General features: G+C 46.6%; 2 protein-coding genes across 2 annotated transcripts in view; both read right to left on the bottom strand.

Moving 5' to 3' along the window:
• Positions 1–1,473: 1,473 nt before the first annotated feature.
• On the bottom strand, positions 1,474–12,331 carry ankrd46b (ankyrin repeat domain 46b). The gene is made up of 4 exons (XM_070993065.1): positions 12,204–12,331; positions 10,082–10,424; positions 5,034–5,192; positions 1,474–2,653 (listed from the first exon to the last, which is right to left on the bottom strand). Exons 2-4 carry the CDS (start codon positions 10,390–10,392, stop codon positions 2,437–2,439), a joined length of 687 nt encoding a protein of 228 aa, XP_070849166.1. The 5' UTR covers positions 10,393–10,424; positions 12,204–12,331; the 3' UTR covers positions 1,474–2,436.
• A 2,012-nt stretch (positions 12,332–14,343) lies between these two features.
• Positions 14,344–24,131, bottom strand: part of col4a6 (collagen, type IV, alpha 6) — a 103,569-nt gene continuing 93,781 nt past the window's right edge. The window contains exons 30-48 of the mRNA XM_070992693.1: positions 22,260–22,430; positions 22,025–22,168; positions 21,777–21,899; positions 21,514–21,695; positions 21,369–21,432; positions 21,193–21,267; positions 20,732–20,839; positions 20,512–20,619; positions 20,352–20,423; positions 19,935–20,054; positions 19,723–19,839; positions 19,479–19,640; positions 19,302–19,400; positions 18,980–19,132; positions 18,472–18,588; positions 18,157–18,348; positions 17,893–18,064; positions 17,698–17,812; positions 14,344–17,095 (exon numbers count right to left, since the gene is read on the bottom strand). Of these exons, the coding sequence (XP_070848794.1) occupies positions 16,835–17,095; positions 17,698–17,812; positions 17,893–18,064; positions 18,157–18,348; positions 18,472–18,588; positions 18,980–19,132; positions 19,302–19,400; positions 19,479–19,640; positions 19,723–19,839; positions 19,935–20,054; positions 20,352–20,423; positions 20,512–20,619; positions 20,732–20,839; positions 21,193–21,267; positions 21,369–21,432; positions 21,514–21,695; positions 21,777–21,899; positions 22,025–22,168; positions 22,260–22,430 (2,555 nt within the window). The 3' untranslated portion in view covers positions 14,344–16,834. The remainder of the gene's footprint in view (positions 17,096–17,697; positions 17,813–17,892; positions 18,065–18,156; positions 18,349–18,471; positions 18,589–18,979; positions 19,133–19,301; positions 19,401–19,478; positions 19,641–19,722; positions 19,840–19,934; positions 20,055–20,351; positions 20,424–20,511; positions 20,620–20,731; positions 20,840–21,192; positions 21,268–21,368; positions 21,433–21,513; positions 21,696–21,776; positions 21,900–22,024; positions 22,169–22,259; positions 22,431–24,131) is intronic.

The raw sequence follows: 24,131 nt of genomic DNA, 5'->3' as shown, positions 1-24,131 counted from the left end.
TATAATATGTAGTCTACATTATAATACATGTTATATAATGATACACTGTTGCTGTATGTATGTCTGCCTGTATGTTTATGCTCCTGCAACAAAATGATTTCCCAAATTGGGATCAATAGAGAAGCAGTCTAAGTCTAAGAAGTGTTGTTGTTTCAGTCATGTCCTAAAGCTGCCTTTGGTTGTTTCCTCAGGTTAACACTGTGCATTGTTGTCCACAAAGACGTGGACGTGAGAGCAGCAGAGGGTGAGGAGGAGAGTCTGCAGACGAGTGGATGAAGAAGGCTGTTGTGTTTTCCATCCAGCCGCAGTGTTTCCTGTGTGCAAAGCAGGAAATCAGAGTGGAAGAAAGAGGTCAGATTGTGATGCCCTAAAATGGAAGCAGTGCGTTTACTGATTGGATAAAGGACGTTACTGCACGCTGTTAAACTTGGAAATCATTAGATTTGGTTTTATCTGCAGAGCTCCAACTTGTTTAGAATCAGGGTTGTATGTTGAATTTGGGGCTGCACGGTGGCGCAGCAGGTAGTGCGCGTGCCTCACAGCAAGAAGGTTGCCGGTTCAATCCCCGGGTCAGGCGGGGCCTTTCTGTGTGAAGTTTGCATGTTCTTCCCGTGCATGCGTGGGTTCTCTCCGGGTACTCCGGCTTCCTCCCACAGACCAAAACATGCTCATTAGGTTGATTGATGACTCTAAATTGTCCGTAGGTGTGAGTGTGAATGTTTGTCTGTCCTTGCATGTGGCCCTGCAATCGGCTGGCGACCGGTTCAGGGTGTACCCCGCCTCTCGCCCATTGTAGCTGGGATAGGCTCCAGCCCCCCGCAACCCCGAAAGGGATAGGCGGTATAGATAATGGATGGATGGATGGATGTTGAATTTGTCATCAATATGATTTTTGCTGCTTAAAAAAAGATTCAGTGTGACTTTCAGACGAGATCAGTGTCTGTTATAAATAAAAGGCCATCCATCGGCCTGGTAATCATCATGCTTTGAAGTTTTCTTCAGTTTCATCCATCGATGGCTGCACATCCATAAATGCACTGAAAAACAGGAAGTAGTCCAGGATACTGTCAGTGGTGCAAGTGTGCAAACCCCATAAACTATTATTATTATTTTATATTACAGGAAGTGTCCAAAACTCAAAGGGAGGTGCTTCCTGCCTTTTTGCTCAGAATACTCTCGCTGAATTATCTGAAGTGTATTACACCCGATTTATTGACCCTGCAGGAAACTAAGTGTGTCTGACCCTTACACACTCCTGGAAGACTGATCTGATGACCCGCTGCTGATCAACAAAGAGAGCAGCTGTGGGGTCAGGAGAGCGCCGGGTGGCTTTAAAGGCCTTTAAATGTCGGGAGAAAACACAAGCACGAGCCCCTAAAGACACCTGAAGACGTTTTGTCTCTGAATGTGATTTTTTTAAGGCGACTCTGTAGGACGACGCACTCATCAGCAGAGACAACACGGCTTCTCCTCTTGATTGGAATCACACACACACGTAGTTTTATTCATTTTCCACATTAAATAAGGTTTTACTTCAAATGTGTTATTGTACACTGAAAACCAACGGTGGAAAAGCATCGACAGGTAAAATCTACATGGTTTACAAGGACGTTAAGATCAAATGAACGCACAGCAAAACAGGTGAGAATGATTAGCAGGATGGTAATCCTTCAGTTTGGGAGCTTTGTGCCTAAATATGATGTTTCCAACAACACGGCAGATTTGAATGCAGCATGCTTCTGGCGGGAATGTCTGAATGAGCTGCTGGGAAACATGAAGCTTTCTCTCCAAAGGCACGCAGTCAAGGTGCTTCTCCATCAGTGTCCATACGTCAAACCTGCACCACGTCGGCCAATCGGCTTTCAGATATCACAACACGGAGGCGGAATGAGATCAAACGACAAAGGCGGGGTTGGCGAAGAGGGCGAGGGGGCAGGGTCTTAACAGAACAAACAGCACATGAATACAGAGCAAATCTGATAAATAACAAGTGAAAGGTCGACACATAAGAAAATTAAAGATACAAAAATGTTGGCAATATACAGCTTGTAACAGAGCATGAGGGAAATGACGTTTAACTGCATGAAACACAGCAAGTTTTCGCTTTCAAAAGCAGCGTTGACCATCATCTCGCTTTAAAGGGGACGCAAAGTGGAACAAGAGCAACGTGTTAATGTGAGCCGGCGGGTCAGAGGAAGACTCCTCCCGCTCATCATCACCGCCTTTTTCTAACTGAGAAAGTGATTTTTGTTCTTCTGGGTCGTGTTTTTACTAACAATACGCTGTGATGTTTCCCTGCCTAACAAACCGGGAAAAAAAGACGAGATCTGGGCTGCAAATCAATAAAAATCTGGACTTGTGTTCTGGTACAGACACGGCTGCGAGCACAACTTCACTGGTTTATGTTAGTACCCCATGCGTCTTCTGCCCCGCCCCTCAGTGCACCAGCTCCAGCTGGCTGGTGGAGAAAGGCAGGACCCCGCTGACGTAGTAGGCGATCCCCAGGGAGAGGAGAGCGATGACCACCAGCAGCAGCAGGACCCTCCAGAAGCCCAGGTCCTCCACAAACTCCTGCCAGGTGGTCCTGAAGCTGGACAGGACGCCCTCGCTGCTCTGCAGGTTGGGGTTGAGTAGAGAGTGGCTCTCCATGGCGCTGAGACAGACAGACAGACAGACAGACAGACAGACAGACAGACAGACAGACAGACAGACAGACAGACAGACAGACAGACAGACAGACAGACAGACGACAACACCGTCAGTCCTCCAAAGAGTTCTTTGTGACTTCGTTTGGTCAAACTTTTGTGTCCAAGTAATGGAAACAATTGTGACCCACCACGAGAAAACCATTGGACATATTGTATTATATATTGGAGGCCTTAAAACTGTAAACTTTGCATTTGAATTTGGGTTGTTTTAGAGGAAATTCTCGGTCCTAGTTGGTTGGTCTATTCACGTGCTTCTGTTCTTTTTCGGCCAATCGGCTGCACGTTAAAAGGGAACCACATGGCTACGTATGCAGCTTCTGGATATGCTGACGGCGATCTCACTTCTGATTCTGAACTCGAACTAGAAGATGAAGCTGAAGAAATCGACGAGCGACTGCATTACACTGGAGAACATCCCAGATCTACAGCTGACCTTAGTTGAAGATGAAGGCGATGAAGAATACGACGAAGAGTAGTAGCAGTGATGGCGGTGTGTGCGGATGCAGCGGCTCCTCTCTGTCCCGATAATGTGGTGTCTACATGTTTGTCTTCGTCGGTGTGTTCTAGTGATTTTATGTTGTCGTCGCGCTTGTTTGTCCCGATGCGCACATCCAGCCGTGAGTCTCGTTTTGACATCGGCAACACAGCAATCTGCAAATTAAACCCGGCACACGCTGAATTAAGCTGAGTCACTCGACCTCGGCCTACTCCGGCGGCCTGTTTCGACACCGACCCGCACTACCGCAGCGCACCTGCAGAGGAAGCGCCGCAGGCGGTGCGAGAGGAGGCGGAAGCAGGGAAAGCGCGGGGGTATCCGGGCTAGGCTAGCAGCAAATCCACACAAGCTAGCTATACCATCTATCGGACTCGCCGATGTACGCTCCTTGGACAACAAACTGGACTATGTACACCTTCTGAGATCAACCCAGCAGACCGTGACAGAGTGCTGTTTTTCATTTTTACTGAAACATGGCTCAATAACAGCATACTGGACTCCATCATCCAGCTGGACCGGCTAACATGCTACGGCTAACACCGGGTGGAGGGGTCTGCTTATGTCATGGATGCTTGGTGTCAAGGCGCTTTGTAGACTTGTAGATTTGTAGACACCGTTCACCCCTCGTGGAGTTTATGATCATCAGGCCTCTGTTAATGTCCTGTACATATGGCAGCACTGACAATAAAGTTGACTTGACTCGTTCAGCAGCAGACTGATCATCCCGCTGCACCACAGAGTGACAGATTTCCATGTGTTAGACATCGTTGGAAAGCTTAGAAACTACACTTTCAGAATCTGCAAATAACTCAAAATGCCCCCCGGGAGACTTGTTGCTGGTTTTCTCGTGGCTGGTCACAATTATCTAAAAACAGTTTCCAGTATTGACAGACAGCGCAGCAGCCGGCAGCCACCAAACGACGCAATTTAAGCCCTCCTGGTGGTGACACACCGTCAGCTTTTGTCCTCTAGAAGTGTTTGTTTTTGCCACTGACAGGCTCAGACTGTTATAATAATACTGTTAAAGAGTAACATCAGGGGTGTTTAACCAGAAACACACATTAAATATCGCTCCGGCCACAGTCACCAAACTCCATTCACAAAACGAGCAATTTAAGGATCGCCAAACACACCTCATGCTGATAGGTGGTGTGAAGGCTGTGGAGCGGCAGGATTGGACTGGCTGTGAGAGGTGACGTCTCGGCAGGTCAGTGAGACGCCAGCAGGGACGCCTCGGTCTTATTGTCGAGTAAAAGGCAGCATCTGGTCCGTGAGGACGTTCTGGGTTTTAACCGGATGCTGAAGGCGAGTCTGGGATCTCTCACAGTCTGTCTGCGAGCTTTGTAAAGGATGTGCCGGTGAACGACCCTTTTAGAGGCGTTTCTATGCAGCTTTCATTCAACAATAACACGAGCGCAGAGCAACGTTATGGCGAGCAGGCGGGTGGAGAGCGGAGAGGTGGGGTGTCTCATTCACTGGACCCCCGTTCACCACCGCTCAGACTGCGTGATTATCAGCAGCGCGGCACATCGAGGTTAATCTAGCTGGAAATGCTTTCAACACAAAACAACAGCTGTGAGCTTTGGTTCAGGGAGTGTGTCGTAATCTATCGTTTCCTTCCTGCTGGTATCTGTGCGGCTCAATGACTTCCAGTTTTTCCTAAATAAAAACTTCTGTCATTAGCCGCAGGGAGGGGCACGGAGCTGAACCAGGAGCAGGAAGTTGAGAAAACATCTCCCTTTTGAAGCCGCAGCGTGTGCCTCCACCACCCACACACACACACACACACGCGCGCGCGCACACACACACACACACACACACACACTCACCTCTCGCTGTCGGCCATTTGCATGGTCTCCAGTTTGGAGTGGGGGCCTCTGTTGAAGCCTTTCACCTCCTGCTCCTCCAGCCCCTCCAGCAGACGAATGGCGTCCTTGTTGACGCCGCGTCTCTTGGCCAGCACCAGAGGGGTCGATCCGTTGTGGTTGCTGTCGTGCGAGACAAAGACAGCGCTGTTAGAGCAGGACTCACGGCGGGACAGGAAATATTAGGTCGCTCTTTGTCAGGAGGAAGGAAGCCGCATGTCACGCGTGCAGCTGAAGCGAGGTGCAGAGCTTTAAAGGCAGAGCTAAACTGTGCTGCATGGAAAGATTTTCAGAGTCCACATGAATCCATCTGTACTGCACAAAACAGCCGACTGCTGCAAGTTTCACGTAAAACGACCAGACCGGGAACAAATGACTGAGTCACCAGAGGCTGAGTGTTTCTGTCGGAGGCCCGATGTTGCCTTGAACTTGAAATTACCACCGTGGGAATTTCGAGTCACCACAGAGGCCCTGTTTAGGTAAACACACTGACAGCAGTGAAGCATCTTCTGTGGTTTTCTCTGTGAGCTGGTTTCAGTCGAGCAGCTCAAAAGGGTGAGTAAGTGGGAAAACCTTATGTGTCATTGTTATCTTCATGAGGAGTATTTTCAACACGCTCAGCGCTGAGACAGCTCTCCACCATCACTTTCAAAGATTAAAGAGGGTTCCAGACCTCTGCAGGCCGCCTCTGAGGGACAAACCGCCACAGCGCAGCATGGAGAGCGCCTTTGAGGACGTGGTGGAGATGGCTCAGATAAACCTGTCTGGGCACATGTGCTCTCTCCAGCACTCAGTCTGAGTCCAGAACAAAGAGTCTTTTTAGCAGCTTGAACGCAGAAGTGAGGACGTGCTGCATGAGCTGCAGCCCTCCATCATACGCACATGTAAAATTTAGGTTTGCCAAAATGAATTTTAAGAGAGCTGTGAAGTTGTCACATGTGGCGGCGCAGTAATCCAGCTGGCAGGTGAAATCTGTGCCGCTTCTGGTGTAAAACAAAGCAACCGTGGGCTCACAACAGCCCCATAATCGAGAAATGATGCAGGCGAAAGCTGATATGTGCAAAAACAGACATTTAGTCAGCAGAAGTTTAGCTTTCAGAAGGAGACAAACTCTGGTGCCCATAACGAGGCCGACAGCCTTCCTAACAGGAGTGAGCCCTGCCTCGCGGGGATCAGGGGTACTGATACTGGGCGGGGTGGGTCTTCTGCTACTGTGAGGGTTCAAGGCTGCCAATGACTGAGCCATCAACAAATAACAGACATGTCCTGGCAGTCACTGCCGTTTAACATATAAGGGGGGGGGGGGGGGGGGGCAACAAGTGTCGGTGGATGTGATTCTGCAGGGAGATAATCCCACATGGTATTAAAGGCTGACGGTAAACCAAAGACATGAGTCCCTGTGGTCTCAGCGCGCTGGAAGAACAGACTGAACTCACTAACAGGGACATTTTCCCTCCTTTAACAGCTCTGTGAGCAAACAGCAACTGATCTAAACTGACTGATCTGTTGCAACACAATTGTCCTCATTGTTTTAGAAGCCGACTGAGAGCTCAACACACAGCGCACGTTAATATCATCCAGCGAGCCGTGTATGGGTTTCTTCCTCTGCTCCAGGCCAGGCCAGACGTGAGCTGGCACATTCCAGAGGGAGGTTTGTCTCCCGCTGCCCCCCCACACGCTTCCCTCCTTCTTCCCCAGCAGAGGGTTTTCCTTCTTTGCCGAGGGTGAGAGCGACTTTCTCCATCTAACCGTTTTGTCTGAAACATGCCTGCTCTCACTTCCAAGGTCTGTCCGAGCAATTCAAACCCCGCGACATTCAGTTTATCATCGCGCACGACGAGTCACTGCAGCTCCTGAAACCACCAAATTAACAATAAAAGGATGTTGCAGAGGCACTCAGAGCGGATAGCTGTGCTGTATGTCTGTTATGAGTAACATCAAAGGCTGTTAGAGTGGCCGGTCTTTGTTTTGATAACCACGGTGTGATAACTTGGTTAGTCATATCCAGCACACACCATGATAACAGCTGGTCTGACTGTTCTGGGGTTTCGAAACAAACCAAGCAGCAAACCTCCAGCGACTCCACGGCTCCGCCTCTGCTGAACCACACACACCGGCTCAGTGTGTTTCAGTGTGCCAGTCCACAGTAACAGGACGGGTTTGACAAAGAGGACGGCTGGTGGTGCAGCGCAGGAGAAGTATGCACAACGCTTGGAAAATATTTCGGGTGGGGTTTAAACCCAACATCCACCCTCTGGCTGCTTCTTTGATAAGTGTGTCATGACTTCACTGGCAAAAAGTCAACAGTTCAGTGTGGGACAAACAGTTATCAGGGTTTATCTGGCTGGAGCAAGACCAAGGGTAAGATTTAAAACAATAAAGAACACGGAGGCCTCGCAGTACCAAACCTAAGGGAATACTATTACGCTGCCCAGATGAAATACTTCGTTTACTGGAGTTCTCCAGAGTACCAAGCTAGGTGGAAGCACATTAAGTTAAATACGGCTAATTCAAACCAGGTTAGGCGGGAAAGAATACACAGACCATAAGGGAGAAAATTTAATCTTGGAGGATGCTTTTAAAAACTGGTACGAAGTAGTTAAAAAATATAAACTAGAAGGAGACAGTAAACTTCTAATTTGGCCTTCCCAAACATCCCGGCTCAGTCCCGGAGAGCCTGACATCACATGTGCAAGGTGGAGAGAAAGAGGGGTCACAGCGATGTGTTGGAGGGGGAAACTTTTCAAACGTTTGGAAAAGTCAGAGGACAATTTGATTTGGATGATGGGGACCTGATTAGACACTTACAGCTAAGACATTTCTATGAGACAGAAATCAAAAGAGGGATTTCTGCGGAAGGAAACAGTGATTGGAGTATTGACTAATGCAGATGAACGTTCAGCTGTAAAGACTCTCTAAGCCGTACAGAGGTCTACAAACACCAAATGAAAGGAACTCACTACATGTGAAATGGACATCACACTGACTGAGTGGGACTGGTGTGTGTGTGTGTGTGTGTGTGTGTGTGTGTGTGTGTGTGTGTGTGTGTGTGTGTGTGTGTAGAACTCAGCAAACCTCCACCAGCTCTGAAAGATGGAGAGTCTGGATGGAAGAATTTAACTCGCTTCTTCATCACAAACAAACAAACAAACAGGTGAACAGCAGCAATGCTGGAGACAATGTGGGCAGATGAGTGCTGATCACACGCATGTTTTCTGGTCATGTGTGAAACTGAAGGGCTTCTGGGACAGAGTGACTCAGATTCTGGGAGGTTTTCTCCTGCAGGATACCCAGGGACCCTCGGATAATGTGCCTGGGTTTGTCTGCAGAGGGTTACTATTCGAAAGAAGGACCTGTATCTTTTCTAAATACTGATCTTGGTAAGTAAATCAGAATCAGAATGCCTTTATGAGTCCCCCGGAGGGGAAACTGCATTTCAGTTACATCCCGTCCAAGAGACATAAAAAAGACAGTGACACATTACATGGAGAGGACAGGAGCGGGAGAACTGCGGGTCGCACAAATCTCACACGAGCAGCGCCCTGTTTACATGGATGAGAAAAACACGAACAAGAGGAAGGGAAGGAAGGGAGGGAAAAAAAGCAACTCCCAAACTAGGTCCGGGGGGGGGGGGGCACAGTGTGGGATTAGGAAAAAAACACCTCAGCACACAAGCAACATGATGAGACATTACAACAAAACTTGAAGACTTGGGGGGGGGGGGGAAGCCTCGCAGCAATCCTCCATGCCACACTGCGACAAGGGGGGGGGGGGGGGGGGGGGGGGGGCAGGAAGGTGTTGAGTTTGAGCGGGGGTGTGTTAAATGTGTCACTGTGTGTGCGGATGCGTAGGCCCGTGCACTTCATCTCCACTCAGTCCAACCCATCGTCTCTGCCGTCTGATAACTGATGACTAAACTAAAAAGGCCACAATGAGAAACTGGCTGCAGTGACCCCCCAAGTCCAGGACAGTGGCTGGATATTGTTGAGATCTACTCGATGGAAAGAATGACTGATTATCTCAGAACGGGAGCGGGGACCCTGGACCGAAAGTGGCATAAACGGACTATATCTATGAAAAAAGATGGGTCGAATACTCAGCAGTCCTCATGGACACTGATGGACAGTAATGGACAAACAAACACACACACGCACGCACCAATACACGCACTCACATACTTGCACACACACTCTTGCACCTTGTCATTACTCCAGTGTTTTATGCTATTTTTATGCTACCTCTGTTTATATGTATATCATCGCTGTCCAATAAAAAGCACGTATCTCCAAAACTCGTTTTTTTCAGGAGCTTGAAAAAAGTGTTTTACTCGTCAATTAACTTACAAATTAAACCCAAAACACAGTAATTAGACACACTTAGGACTCGAAATGAAAACCTATAGTTACACGGTGATTAGCAACCCGTTTAGTATTTTAATCGGATTTACGTGCGTTGTTGTGAGTGACATTGGACATACATGTTTTTTAAATAATTCGTTCCAATGATGTCCGGTCATTTACGAGCTTGAGTCTCCTGTTCATGTCCCACTACATCCGTAAACTATTGATAGCAGGCTATCCGACATTTCCACATAGCACATTACCCTAATCTAAGATTTTTTTGGTATTTTGTGTTAAAATCAGATTAGTCCATATAGGCGAAGAGTCATCTATTACTGTTTATTTTGTCTTTCCATTTTGCTTGTTTTTTGCTTTCCCTGGTTGTCACTGTGTGGTTTGCTTGTTGTGCATTTGAGTTTGTTTATGTAAAAAAAGTAAAATAAATAAATAAAAAGGAAAAAAAGGAAAATAAATAAATAAAAAGTTAAAGAAAAAAGTCAAGATTTGGGGATGCAGTTCAGCTCAGCTCAGATCTTTTTAACCTTTTAGAATAAATGCTTTATAAAGCACTTTTTATAGCAAATGTATAGTGGTTTATAGAGAAAAATAAAAGCAAATGCAAACTCAACATGAGCAGAAAGATAAAATCCAACCCAGCATTAGATTTCTTACCAGATGTCAATCTTCAGTCCATTGGAAACCAGGAACTGTATCGTATCCACGTGGCCACAGAGATGCAGCGCTGTGTTTCCTTGATAATCCGTCGCCAACAGATCGGCCCCGAACTTGTGGAGGAGGCGGCATATGTCCACATTCCCTCGAGCGGCGGCTAGGTGCAGCCCGGTGCGGCCCCGGTTGTCGCGGATGTTGGGGTCGCATCCCGTCTCCAGGAGCCTCTTGGCGAAAGGCAGGTCTCCATCGATGCAGGCCTGCAGCAGAGGCACGTTGGTCTGCGACGAATCGTTGATGAAGACATAGGACATGTCCGAGTGGGTGTCAGAAAATTCCAGCGTACCTGTATCGACGATCAAAGAGGGAAAACAGGAGAAGTTACCAGCTGATCAGCAGACCTGCATACAGTATATGCTAAAAATAATCATTTCAGTAAGAAGAAGTCAAGCCAAGTGAAAGTACTAACTGATCTTTAATTTTTACAGGCTTCAAGAAGTGAAAACAGAAATGGAAGAAGAGCTCAAGACAAAGATCTACAGCAAAATAAAATACAGCTGAAAATACTGAGAGCCCCGAATCATCAATTTCAAGGTTAAGACACAAAAGGCTCCAAAGAAGATCAGTGACATACTCATTACGTTTACATGCAGTCAATATTCGGGTTATAGTCAATATTCCAGTTTCTGAAACATTCGGAATAACCTGTTTACATGCGTGAGCAAACAGGGGTAATCAACTGGGATATCCCGATCAAAACAGCGACGCACGGACAACGTCATCACGCAATGCGCGTCATTTCAGCTTCTTCTTCCTGTATCCAAAAACAACAACAACTGCAGTAACAGTCGTCTTCGTTTGCGCTTTGGTGCTGGTGCTGACCCACCTCCAGAACTTGACACTTTCTTCATTCATGGAAGGCGAGAACGTGAAGAAATAGGAAATGGAGCCAGAGCTGTGCCATTCTGGTTTTTAAAAACCGGAATATGAGCATATTCCAGTTTTTAAAAAGGGTTATTGGTGTTTACCAACCGGGTTATTGCTGATATTCCGGTTATGAAAGGGTTACTTGTCTGCATGTAAACGTAGTGACAGACAAAGGACATGTAAGTATGTGGACGGGGCGTCCGCGTGCTTTAGACCATATTTTGTGTTTTATAAAACTTAAATGTTGGACCAGTTGAATGCATCTGACGTCTGTCTGTGAGCATTAAACTAACCACATGAGAGCAACCTCTTGGTCATACACAGGGACATGTCTGATGTCTCTGGGGGTCTCAGTCTGGTCCAGGTTTGTTGAGGATTCAGCCCTGATGTGGCACAACGATGCCAGATCAACTGCTCTGTGGATGAACTTTGACCTTAATATTTGACGTGATGATAAACCCACGCACACCCTCCATACGCAGTAATCCCAAATATTCTGGTTAAATTGTTCAAAACGAGAAATCAAGATTAATCATTTGATTACTGATTTCTGAGTCTTACAGGACAAACAGATGTGTGCCTGAACAGAGGGGAGCAGGCCCCATCATCACTGGGTTCATCTGTGCAACCCGTTTTAATTATTATTAATAAAATGTTGTATTTGGTTTTTCATGGACTTCTTTTGTTTGTTACCGTCCAATAATTGCTATCATCTGAAAATACCACGCATGTAAAACGTTTACACTGCGTAAGCGACACACTAAACAGCCTTTATTCCCGGACGTTTCTAGAAATCACTTTTGAGGAATATTAGCACAGCTGACGTTAACGTTTCACGTTTGTGTTAGTAAAAGATTGCTAACGTTGCAAAGCTAACTGCAGCTGCAACGGATGTAGCATTAATTAGCTTGCAGTGACAAAGACTGCAGCAACGTGAAATCACAACGACACGTTCATGTTCATGATATATTCCACTCTGTGCACGCCACGACTTCACATTTTGCACCAGAATGAAACGTTAGCAGGTGACAGTGACGCTAGCTAAGAAGCTAGCGGGGCTAACTACGGATAGCTTGCGAGCTAACGTTTTTACATACAGCTGAAACAGATTAATGTGCGATTTAATCACTGCAGGAAGGGCCAGGTGAAATAAAATCGTGATTTATGCCCTTTGTCGGCTGCCAGTGCCATAACTCACCTGTTAATATGACCCAAACCAGAAGAAAAAACAAACTTCGCTTTCCTTCGAGCTAAGGTTACTAGCAGCGTTGTTGTGATGCTAGCGTCTTCTTCTCTGAGTCTAAAGGTGCGTACCGCCACCTACTGTGTCGGATGGTGTAATTACATTCGATCGTCTCAATGCAGAGCAAGAAAACTACTCTTCCTCTCTTTTCTGCAGGGCAATATTAGAGCTTTTGTCGCCATCCAATATGCCCATTTAAGTTAAAAAATCCTCTAGATCAGCCAACATATCGTCTGATCAATATTAATGTAAAGACTTAGACAGTTGTGTATAATAAAGCACTTCAACAGCTGCTTCTGTCTGGTCTGTACACACAGTGGTGGAAGAAGCATTCAAGCTTTTTACTGAAGTACAAATACCACATTATGAAAACATGTCCTGCAATGGAAATGTACTCAAAAAAGTTAAGAAATACATAAAAGTACCCAGTGCAGTAAATGTCCCCTGTGACTGATATACTATTTATACGATATCATCAGATTAATATTACTCATGCATTAATGTGAAAGCAGGATTTTACTCTTTACGCTGGAGCTCATTTTAAACTGTTTTGCACACGACTCCAACTATTGATTCTTTTCATTATGGTTTAATCTGAGTATTTTCTCCATAATTCAATTTTTCCCCCACAGTGACAACTGTGTCCAAAATTATTAAAAATCAGAATTAGGAAATTAGAAGGAGAAGCAGCAATTATCACATGTGAGAAGCTGGAACCATGAAATGCTTTTGCATGAATAAGGACTTCTCTAAATAGTTGCCGGTTAATTGATTAATCATTTGTAGAAATCTTCAACCTGGTCAGGTGGGAGTCATGCTGGGATTCAGGTGAGGTCATATACTTTGTGTTAAGGCAGGATTTGGACCAGTATCAGACACGTAGACAGGCAGCAAGGCTAAAAACAGGAATCTATTGAGTGAAACTTGTAGCTGGGAAGTCCTGGGAGCAGCAGGTGAGCCATGAGGCACTGAGGTGGAGAGCAGCTCAGAGACTGAGCGCAGAGCTCAGGTTTGAGTACAGCATTGGAGGCACAGGTGGAACTAGGCAGTGATGGCTGTGGACTGGAGGCTCGAGGCAGGTGGAGGCAAGAGTTAAATATAACTTCTCCTTGCAGGTAGCACTATTAAAGCAAACAACTCTGCCACTAAGCAGCTTAAACAATCTGCCAACGAGTCTGCTGCAGTCCACAGTCTTTATGCTGTGCTTGATTGTGATGAGGCCCAGCTGTGATGGAGCCAGCTCCACATCCACCTGGAGAACCACGCCCAGGAGCCCAGCTCCACCCATCTCCACAGCATGCAAGAACACACCAGAACTTCCCAAACCATCTCATACTAACCTGTAAAAGGTAACAGGGGAGCCAAGAAGTCCTGAATGAAACACTCTCATCTTGTTGCATGTGATGACTTCTATCTACGCTTTAATCACACGTCTGATCCTGATGAACGATTCATTCAAGTTGAACATCTTTACTGATGCACATTGTACTATTTGTTGAGAACAAAATGAAACGGTCAAGGACACAAACAGAACTCAGAACTAGAGAAGAATCGTTCAGGGACGGGCAGGAGGGAGCGACTGTCTGCGCTGCACCTGATGTCACTCATTTGCACCACAGCAGGTGGAACTGAGTCCCAATCACTCGGCCATGCTGCACAGTGAGTACTTTTACTTTTGATACTTCAAGTACATGTTGCTGGAATTGCTTGCGTACTTTTACTCAAGTCACAGCATATCTCCACACTGCGGTATCTAAGTAGTTCTTCCACCTCTGAGAGTCATTACGCTGTGTTGACAGTAAAGGCAACACGAGCATCAACCAGAAAATCACACCTTCAATGTGACGTCTGCTAACTGTTTGGTTTTACGACGCGTCAGTAAATCATAACGAGCCACAAGGTGTTGATGTTTAACTAGCCAAGCACACAGTAATCTGATCTCAAACATTATCTTCACACTGAGTAAAGCTAAACAAACACTGGTAACATCCTGAGAGGAGGATTCACATAAGAACAAACACCAGGAGGACCTGCTGCCACCATGAGAACACTGACACCGTTTACTGAGAAATCATTCTGCAGCAGAAACTCTCCGTTAGTTTAAAGACTTTATTTCAAAGTGTGTGAGCACAGAAATACACATTACAGTAACAGACATGTTATTACCTTTTCTTGTTCTGGATCCTCTTTGAGGAAAACTGCATTTCTTTTCTGTCACTTTCAGTATGTTGCTGCATGAAACATTCTCGGGGTGAAGACCGAACAGACATTAAAAACAGCTGTTGTGTCTGTTGAATCATCGGCGGTGAATACATTTTCCATATAAAAACATAATCCTAAAGACATTTTTTTCATAATATTTAATGTACACATCATTATCTTCCCATTCCCTCCATCTCAGTAAATAAAACCAGGGGATAGTATCATGACTTAAGTAAAATAATTACAATCTAGATTACAAAACAGCAAAGGCTGGCAAAAAAAAGAGAGAAAAACAAAAGAAGCAAAATGTGAGAAAAAAAATCAGGGCTACCCGCAGAGAGACAGAGCGATGTGCTCGACACGGCGGTCATAGTGGTTACAAGTCACTCAGCAGCTTCCGCTGTCCGAGGATGAAGCTGAAGAGGAGGGTCGACTGAGCCAGGCTGGATTTCGAACCACACCCAAAGGAAAAATGACCAATTCTGCTCTAACTCTCCAGAAAGTCTGTCGAGACCTTTCATTTACAATGCAAACCAAACTCAATGTAGAAAAAGGCCAATTCTGATCTTACGCGTCACTGCGACATTTACAGGCAACTTCTTCCTGCTTCTTATCCGAGGACAGAGAGAAGACACCAGACTGGCATTAAAAGAAGAAAATAAAACTTCGAGCTAACAGCGTTATAGACTTTTGCTCTAACATACTTTGCTGGGAAATACAGAAAGCACTATGTACAGCAATAATTAACAATCAATCAGAGTGTGTGTGTGTGAGTGTGTTTGGTTTCCTCTTGCAAATTTAGCGTGAATGAAGGGGTTAAAACAACACTACTTTGGTCACAACATAAAGCCCGTGAAGGTGGAGATGGAGAGGAAGTCAGCCCCTTGATTTGACTTGTTTGTATGAGTTCACATCAGTGCAATATCGACGAGCGGGGGGGCCTCGTTCACATCGTTCATCACCACGGCTGACGGCTGCAGAGCGTCTGCTTTCAGAGGAAAAGTGCTGGGCAGCTGTTTTATTGCAGGCAGTTTAATAAGAAGGTTTTCAATGTTGCCTTTCAAGTCACCTGTCAGGGTATTGTAGCACCATGGAGTCAAACTGTGAAGTGTAGAGAGTTCACAGGCACACGAAACATGAGAAACGTAAAATTATAGCTTCGTCACAAACGCTCTTATTTCCTCATATAACTCTTTCCAGGGTGAAGAATGAGGCTCATCCTGCTTTCCAGGCTGTCGCTGGTTTAAAATATGGATCTATGGAAATCAGCTTGTTGAGGTTTATAACTTGCTTGAAATGATAAAAATGCATTAAAATGAACCTTTAGTTGCTCTTTTCTGTCAGGTTTGTTTTCTCGAGCTGTCGAGGAAGCTGAAATATCTGAGATTTGATCGCTGATGGCTGAAAATGTTGTTTTCTATGGTGTTAGGAAACCAGATCCAGATGAGACAGATGCACAAATCACAAAAAGGAGAGTGAAAAATGGGCTTTTTTGACTGGTTCTGAGCAGAAAAGTTGCTTTTCTTTCCTCAATCTTTACATTTCATATTGCAGAAAAGTGCAGTGCATTTTCTCTTGATTGTGATTCGTGCATCTGATGTTGTGCACAAAAAATGAAGTAAATACTGCAAAGCGGCTTAAAAAAAGTCGCACACCTTTATGCATTTCCTTTAACGCATGACGACTGATGTTAACATTAATGCAACTTTAAAAAACAAGTCTCAGATCTCAGCAGTCTGATCTCAGTGCTGTAAAGAGTGAGCGCTAACCAGCGGGGTCACTCCTGCAAAGCATGCACAGCCACCAGAGGGCGACAGCGCCAACAGAACCTGGAACTAAAGCAGGTAAAGTGTTTGCAGCCGGCAGGAAATGCAAGTTTTGCGGCAGCCGTGTCACTAAAAACGTGCGTTTGAAGCGGAATCGTCAGAAACGGAGCGACCTGAAGCGGCCTGCTGTGTGAGCGGGGCAGTGCTATCCAAAGGGGGCGGCACTCTCCGAGGTAGCCGAGAATGATTCTCGCCAAAACCGTAACGAGAAAACAGACACAAAATAGACACAAAGGACATGAACAATAGCACCATTGTCAGTGATAACGCGGAGAAGAGCACCCACAGTGGAGCCTTCCTCTCTCCATTTCCTCCCTCCAACTCTTCTTCTATCATTTATTTGTTTTAACAAGCCTTTCGTTCCTAAAGCGGGTCAAAAACTCTAAAAACTCGATTCTGAAACCACCGGTGAAGCAGGAGAGGGGCTCGTTTTCAGTCAGTCACGTGTTCTTGTTTTTAAAGATTTCTTGATAAATCATCTCACCCTCCGTCATCAACACCTTATTTTTCCTTTGAGGTGTCACATGACGCTTCCCTCCCTCCACTCGCCTGCTCCTACTACAAGATCTTGCTGCAGACTTGGCAGCGGCTCACTCTGGAGCGCTCCTGGCCTCCCTTCAGGGTCTCCATCGCCGGCGAGTAGACGAACTCCTGGCTGGGATCCACCGTGGTGAGCCAGAAGCTGTACTTATTGGCGAAGTAGTGGCAGGTGCCCTTGGCCCCGTTGCACTCGATGAACGGCGTCGCTCGGAAATCCTCCAGGCAGGAGCCGGGAGAGACCAGGGACTGACCGCCGCCCTCAGCGCCGGCCGCCGTGTGCTGCAAACCAGACATTTCCGAGATTTTAAGAGGTCATTCTTTATTGTCTTTGCAGCGAACTGCTGCTGCTGCAGGGAAGCAGCTGTTTGCTCAACAAATGCTTTCAAATCTGGCTGTAGTTCAAATTCTGATCTCACAGATTATTCATCTGTTATTCCACTGCAGCGGACAGTACAAAACAGCGATGTTTTCACGAACGTTTCACACAGTTCTCTGTCTGTGTTACATATATTTTACTTTTTAACCATCATACAAACTTAACAGGCTTCTTTTTTGACAAATAAATGATTTAAGAGTGGTTCTTGTATGCGCTCTTTGGTTGTTTTAAGCACTTTTCTAACGCAGGATGAGGCTGTTTAGCAGAGCGACGCCTCTGTGAACGCATCCTGTGTTCAGGCCTTCACTTGTCCTGTGACAGGCTGGTAACTGTTTGTGAAGTAGAGGACATTTTATTTTGAAAAGCTGCTTTCTTTAGCTCTAATTTTTGCATTAATTTCAAGTAAAAACTCCAGATTTTTTGAAAGCATAGCTGCACTTTCTTATTTCACTCAAACTAAAACTTTGCTTTCTGAGAAAATGGTTATTAACAGCCTTTGGTTTACCATGAGGAAGGAGTATCCTATCCAGAGACTCCTCCAGCCGGGAGGACAGGTGGGGATGGACAGGTCCTGACTGTGGACCGCCACGGCCTGAGACGGAGCCTCGCACACGGAACACCTGGAGGGAAACAGGTTCATTAAAGATGCGCACCTGTGCGGTATCGTGGCCCTCAACGTCACACCAAACGGGCTCCGTACCTGCTGATGTAAGGCTGAATCTGCCCCTCGGCCACAGGCATCATGGGTATGGATGCGGTGGTGGAGAGCCAGTAGGATTTGTCGTTACGGCTGGCGTAGTAGCAGACCTCGTTGGGGGAGCAGTAGAGGAAGGGGATGGTGCTGAACCTGGGGAGGCACGACCCCGGCTGACCTGGAAAGACACAGAGAGGACAGAGGGGGTATTGGACAATGACTGATGGGCAGACAGGAAGCAGCTGAGCTGTTATAAAACAGCTTCCATACCAAGGTCCTGGTTGTGAGCCTTCTCCTGTCCCTCCACGTACAGCAGACTGTATCCGTCCCACAGCTTGGCCATGCCCTGAGGACACATGGGGACCTGGGAGTCCTGGCTGTGCTTCACCAGAGTGTAGCCGATGCCGTAACTGCGGCCGACGCTGCCGGGAGAGCCGGGACGGCCGGCCTTACCGGGGAGACCTGAGGGGTGTTCGAACGGACAGACGGTGTTGTCTTATTCACGATCCAGGTTAATTTGTGTTTTCAGCAGAGCCATCGTTGTGTTTTTTTAAGCTCTATCTTTGACAGACTGAGACTGCTGACCTTGTTCTCCAGTGGGTCCAGGGAAACCAGGGGGTCCGGGGTCACCAATAGATCCAGGCAGACCAGATGATCCAGTCCTGCCCAGTTTACCCACAGACCCAGGACGACCCTTTGCACCTGTAGGAGAGCATCTTACTTTTATTTTCATTTCATTTCATATTGAAGCACCCCGCATTACTGCACTTTATTAACTGTGACTTTTCTTTAGATATTATAATTATTAATACAGGGGTCCATAAATGGTTTGAACATGGAAAACTTGTGTTTGTTCATGACACCGTTAAGAAATACTGTGATGCTTTTTTGCTACTGAAGATTGACACCACTCAGTATGAAGCTACAGCCAGACGCTAGTTAGCTTAGCATAAAGACTGGAACCAGGTGGAAACAGCTAGCCTGGCTCTGCCTAGCTACACCTTCACTAATTAACACACTGTAGCTCATTTGATGTAAATGATGATGTCTTTAATGTGACAACGATCATTTAAAAGACTGTCTCACTCCTCACCTGGACGTCCCGGCATTCCGGGCTGTCCGGGTTCTCCGGGGGCACCGGAGCGTCCGATTTCACCGGGAAAGCCCATCTCTCCATAGGGTCGCTGGAAGTTTGGCGGTGGCAACGGCAGAGTGACTCCAGGGATCCCCTTACGACCAGGACGCCCTGGAGACGAAGGGATGGAGAAAGAGGAGGATGGAGGACGGGTGAAGGGTGGAGGGAGCATATAGGATGAATGTGTGAGCGGAAAAAAGACAGAATAGCGGTGGAAGAGTAAACTGAATTCATTTTCTGCACCATCACAGTTGCTGTGGAAAGACAAAAGTCCTCCTACCTTGAAGTCCCTTAGCTCCTTTGTTTCCATAGTAACCAGGGTCACCGGGGAAACCCTTGAGGCCAGAACCTCCGCTGAAGCCGGTCTCACCTCGTTCTCCTGAAAAGCAAGAAAACCAATGCTTTATTTATCTGTTTGTTTTAGAAACACTAATGTTTGGTTATAGTTCTGCTTCACCTTTGAAACCGGGACTGCCAGGAAGTCCGGAGCCTCCGGAGCCGCCTGAATCTCCTTTCCTGCCGGGCGAGCCGGGGAAGCCTGGGAGCCCAGCGTCCCCTCTGTCTCCCTGGGCTGTGCCTGGACCAGGAGGCCCGGGAGGACCTGGAGGACCCTGAAAACCTAGAGGACAGAGGAGGGTTAGAAGGAGGAGAGGAGAGGAGAGGAGAGGAGACTAGAAACTGGATTGAGAAAATTTATTTACCATACTCTCCATCCAGTCCAGGGAGGCCGGGGTCCCCCAGAGGTCCAGGAATATTTGAGCCCACAGTCTCACCAGGAGGTCCAGGCAGACCAGGGAACCCTGGGAATCCAGGACCACCTAACACAAAAACAATCCAGCAGTCATTATTTGATCTTTGTGATTCTTACTTTCCATTCCATCAGCGTTCCTGATTTCCTTCAAGTCTCTCTCACCTGACTGTCCTCTCTCTCCCTTCAGTCCGGGGAAGCCTGGACCTCCGGGGTAGGAGATGCCTCGCTCTCCCTTCAACCCTGGAGCACCAGGGGCACCTGGGCGACCTCCTGCACTCACACCTGGATACAAACACAACAAAATGTTCATCATCATCTTCATCACCTGCTTCTTCTACTGTCGATGACTTTGACTGCAAATGTTTTCTAGACCCTGTGGTCAGATGGGCTGGACCAGGATGTTTATACGCAGGAAGTGCACACATCCTGGTCACCATGGAAACAAACATGAGCAGCTAATCATAGCACCGCATGTCCATCAGCTTAATTTGAAATCGATCGACACTCAGACTATGAAAAACAGCTATCTGTAAAAAGAAATGCATGATTGGACTCTGGTGAGTGTGATGAGGTCCTTGCCTGGGGTTCCGGTGAGACCTTTGGGTCCAGCAAGGCCATTAAGTCCATCCAAACCAGGGGATCCAGACAAACCTGCAAAAACACAACAGAGTGAGTTTTCCTCCCTGATGTGACACCTCCTCTCATTTAAAAACACAATTTGAACTAATATTTCTCTCACCTTTGGCTCCAGGACCTCCAGGACCTCCAGGCAGACCAGAAGACCCATCTGGTCCTCTTCTCCCTGGGAAGCCGGACTGGCCCTTTGGCCCGGGGAAACCAGGGGAGCCTGCAGAGGGGACGAGGCAAATACTTTAACCACCTGACTCTGAGTGTAACTCTCTCTGGTGTCTTGGAGGAAATATGGAAAGGGGTTGTCAGTCACAGTCGGGGTCTCTCACCCATTATTCCAGGCCGTCCTCCCTCACCAGGACCTCCTTTCGTCCCGGGGAAACCTGGGCCTCCTGGAAAGCCGCTGTCACCGGGGGCGCCGTCAGTGCCACGGCCACCTGAGGACAGATCAACCAGGCCGGTAAGACAATGTTTACAAGAGGTTTTGTACATCACCTCTGCAACTGGAAATTCCATTTTTACAGAAGACCACAAACGTTTCCAGCATCAAAGGCACAGACTGCATAATAAGTAGTGGACTGAGCCACCGTGACATCACCCACTGCCTCTGAAGCCAAGAGTTTGGCACGACAGCTGTTAAAGCATAAAAGAGAGCAGTAGTTTTTGTTTTGTGAAAACGTGAATAAATAAGTGTTGGATTGTGGGTTTTAACTGTGTTGCTGTTTAAAGGAGCCACTGCGGGTCATTCCAGATAAAACACTGTTATGTTCAGGTAAGAGGAGGCGGGTACCTGGGAAGCCTGGGTTTCCTGCCAGGCCTTTAGCTCCTGGAGCTCCAGGGTAACCAAATGAGTCTCCGGGTAGACCTGAGGAACAAAACATGTGAGACAACAAATGGAGTTATGGTCTCAATTACTCAAAATAGATTGGCTGCTGGATGTTTTTTTGGCCTGATATCGATGCTCACCTTTGCCACCAGGCCGACCAAATTCACCGGGGTTTCCAGGTAAACCAGGTGCGCCATCATCACCCTGCAAGCAGCCATCAGAAGTTGGATCTCAATGGTTGAACTCGCTGCATGTTTCTGTTTTTAGGTGTGTGTGTTTTCTTACCCTTTCTCCAGATGTTCCGGGGAATCCCATGATTCCAGCTTCTCCCTTCGGTCCCGGGATGCCTGGAGATCCGGGGCGCCCGGGAAACCCAGGCTGTCCTGGCTGTCCTTTACTCTGCTCTGCAAAACCGGGAAGTCCAGGCAGACCCTGACGCCCGGGCAGACCTGGCAGGCCCTTGTCCCCTGAAACCACAGAGTGGAAATGACTGATTACATTTGAACACAACATCATGTTTTACAGCCTGGGTCAGGAAGTAGTGTTACCTCTGGGTCCGGGGAAACCAGGAAGTCCGCTGCTTCCGGGGGTTCCGGGTTCTCCTTTCTCCACAAACTCTGATGGAAAAGGAAGAGAGGCTGGGCCGGGGAGGCCAGGATATCCTCTTTCACCTACAGAGGAAAAACCACATGGACGTTAGTGTCGCTCACAGGCGGCAGATCGTCTGGCCTTCGTGGATCTTTGTGATGATGCCATTGAAAAGAGGCAGCTGTGAGCACTTTTTAACTGACTCCACCTTTCTGTCCGGGATATCCAGGGCCAGCGGGGATTCCGTCTCTTCCAGGCCCTCCTGGCAGTCCTTTCCCTCCGGGAAACCCTGGGCTTCCAGGACGTCCTGGTAGTCCAGGGAAACCCATCAGTCCTGGCAGACCGCTCTCACCTGAGGAAAGACAAAGAGAATCAAAATATTGTTGTCTCTGTAAGAAGGAGTTTAATGTAAGAATGCTAACTGTGACGTAGCTCCAGCATACCCTTCCTTCCTGGCACTCCTGGGATTCCCTCCCTAGTTCCTGGTCCTGGAGGTCCAGGGGGTCCCCTTGACCCTGGTGATCCAGGGGTGCCGGGCAGTCCTGGGGTTCCTTTCATTCCAGCTGGCCCTGGGAAACCTGGGTCTCCTCTTTCTCCCTTGCGACCAGGGAAACCTGGCGGTGGACGGATGACGAAGGGACAGATGAAGGATGGCGAGACGGACAAAAGAAAGGTGGAGAGAGATTAAGTCAGACGCTGGACATAATCTACATGTCACATGGTAATATGTGCAAGACAAGGCCAACAAATATAAGCTCACCTTGTGTTTGTAATAAATAAACTTACCTCCAACACAACAAAACCAGTTTACGAATGATTTCACACAAACACACACGCAAAAAGCCAAAACGTAGACAACAATGTAAACACACATGTTCCATTACATTGTTTCATTGCCTTGTTTCGGCTGCAATTGCACTTTGACAGGAGTTTAAAATTTGCTTGATCAAATCTGAAATTATACTGAACGACTTCATTAAAATATAGAAGAAACTCAAGTGCAATTCCAGACTGAATTAGCGACGTTCAACAGTCTAAAGTTTGTTTGTCCTACAAGACAGCACACTACCCGCTACTGTTTACACTCTTAAAAAAGGCCCATATTCAACACATCCATGCAGCTAATCTGGACGTATCTGTCCAGCTTGTCACTGATGTGGAACATCGCAGGGATGAGCTGAGCAGTCCTTTTTAAGAGTGTGGAAATTGCGTCTACGGTCACTGATGCAGCGACTTGTTAAACAGCATTTGAGGCTAAAACGTCACACAAGCTTATTGCAGTCAACGCAATAAACACTACGAGGGTTAGTAAATAAAACCAAACATCAGCAGCGACATTTCCCCAGAGAACTTTCTGTTCCTGAATGTCTCACAGCTAAAATGTCCATCGGGAGCAACTCGTCTGACCATTAATCAAACGAGTTCACATCTGGAGGAGGGACAATCTAACAGTACTTACAACCACGTTCTGCTAGTTTTTAAGTTTTAATTTTGACTTTTAGGTTTAATTTTAGGGAATTTTACAGTAATTTTACTTAGTTTTTGCTGTATATAAAATGCCTCTAATTCAAATATTTGTATCATCTTCTGTGTACCTTTGGCATGACGAGACTTCAGCTTTCACTGTTCAGTCTTGTGGTGCGAAATGACGTTAAAATCTTCGTGCTAACAAACTAAAACTAGAATCAATTTACGTTAATTAATACTGAAATTGTTTTGGTGATGAGGCAATATCGTTTTAGTTTTATCTGCTCGCTGTCGTTTCAGTTTCTTTTTAAGTTTAAGGGCATTACGTTCAAATACTACACTGCTGAAAATTAAGCCTGTAAGATGAAGAACAAACAAACACCAGGAAAGTTTAAAATTCCACCTTTCCACAAGCGCTTGAACTAAACGCCTGCAAACAAAGTCAAGAATGTACTTTCAGTCTCAACTTTTGTGCCAGCGTGGGTGAAAAGTCCTCAAAGTGCACGGAAAAAAATGGAAATTTAATCTACTTTTCCAAAACAGCACCAGCTGTGCAGGATGATGATGCAACCATCAAGAGACAGTTTCCAAAACGCAGGCAAATGAAGCCACTCTGATGAAGACTAACTTCACCACAGTAGATTAACTGTCTTATACAAGCTATTTTCACACTGCAATGTTCTGAAACAAGGAAACAAGCTTAATTATTTGCAGTGTTTGGTCCTTTAATGAGCGTAACTCTGATGGCTTCCACATAATTATTTCATCATTCACAAGAAAAACCAGATGAAGTCAAATTATGGATGGAGATGGACATTTTTGTGCCGTACAGATGAGTAAAACGAGAG

Source organism: Chaetodon trifascialis, chromosome 23, assembly GCF_039877785.1.
Source record: "Chaetodon trifascialis isolate fChaTrf1 chromosome 23, fChaTrf1.hap1, whole genome shotgun sequence".
Taxonomy (NCBI): domain Eukaryota; kingdom Metazoa; phylum Chordata; class Actinopteri; order Chaetodontiformes; family Chaetodontidae; genus Chaetodon; species Chaetodon trifascialis.
Note: the sequence above shows the minus strand (reverse complement) of the source record. Positions and strands in the feature narration are given on the sequence as shown.

Bases quoted from the DNA above. Each gene is read 5' to 3' on its own strand.
- ankrd46b (XM_070993065.1), bottom strand. From the start codon at position 10,392: ATGTCCTATGTCTTCATCAACGATTCGTCGCAGACCAACGTGCCTCTG. The intron at 5,193-10,081 runs GTAAGAAATCTA...CTCGCACGACAG, and splicing joins GGACTGAAGATTGACATCTG to CAACCACAACGGATCGACCC. The intron at 2,654-5,033 runs GTGAGTGTGTGT...TGTCTGTCTCAG, and splicing joins CAAATGGCCGACAGCGAGAG to CGCCATGGAGAGCCACTCTC.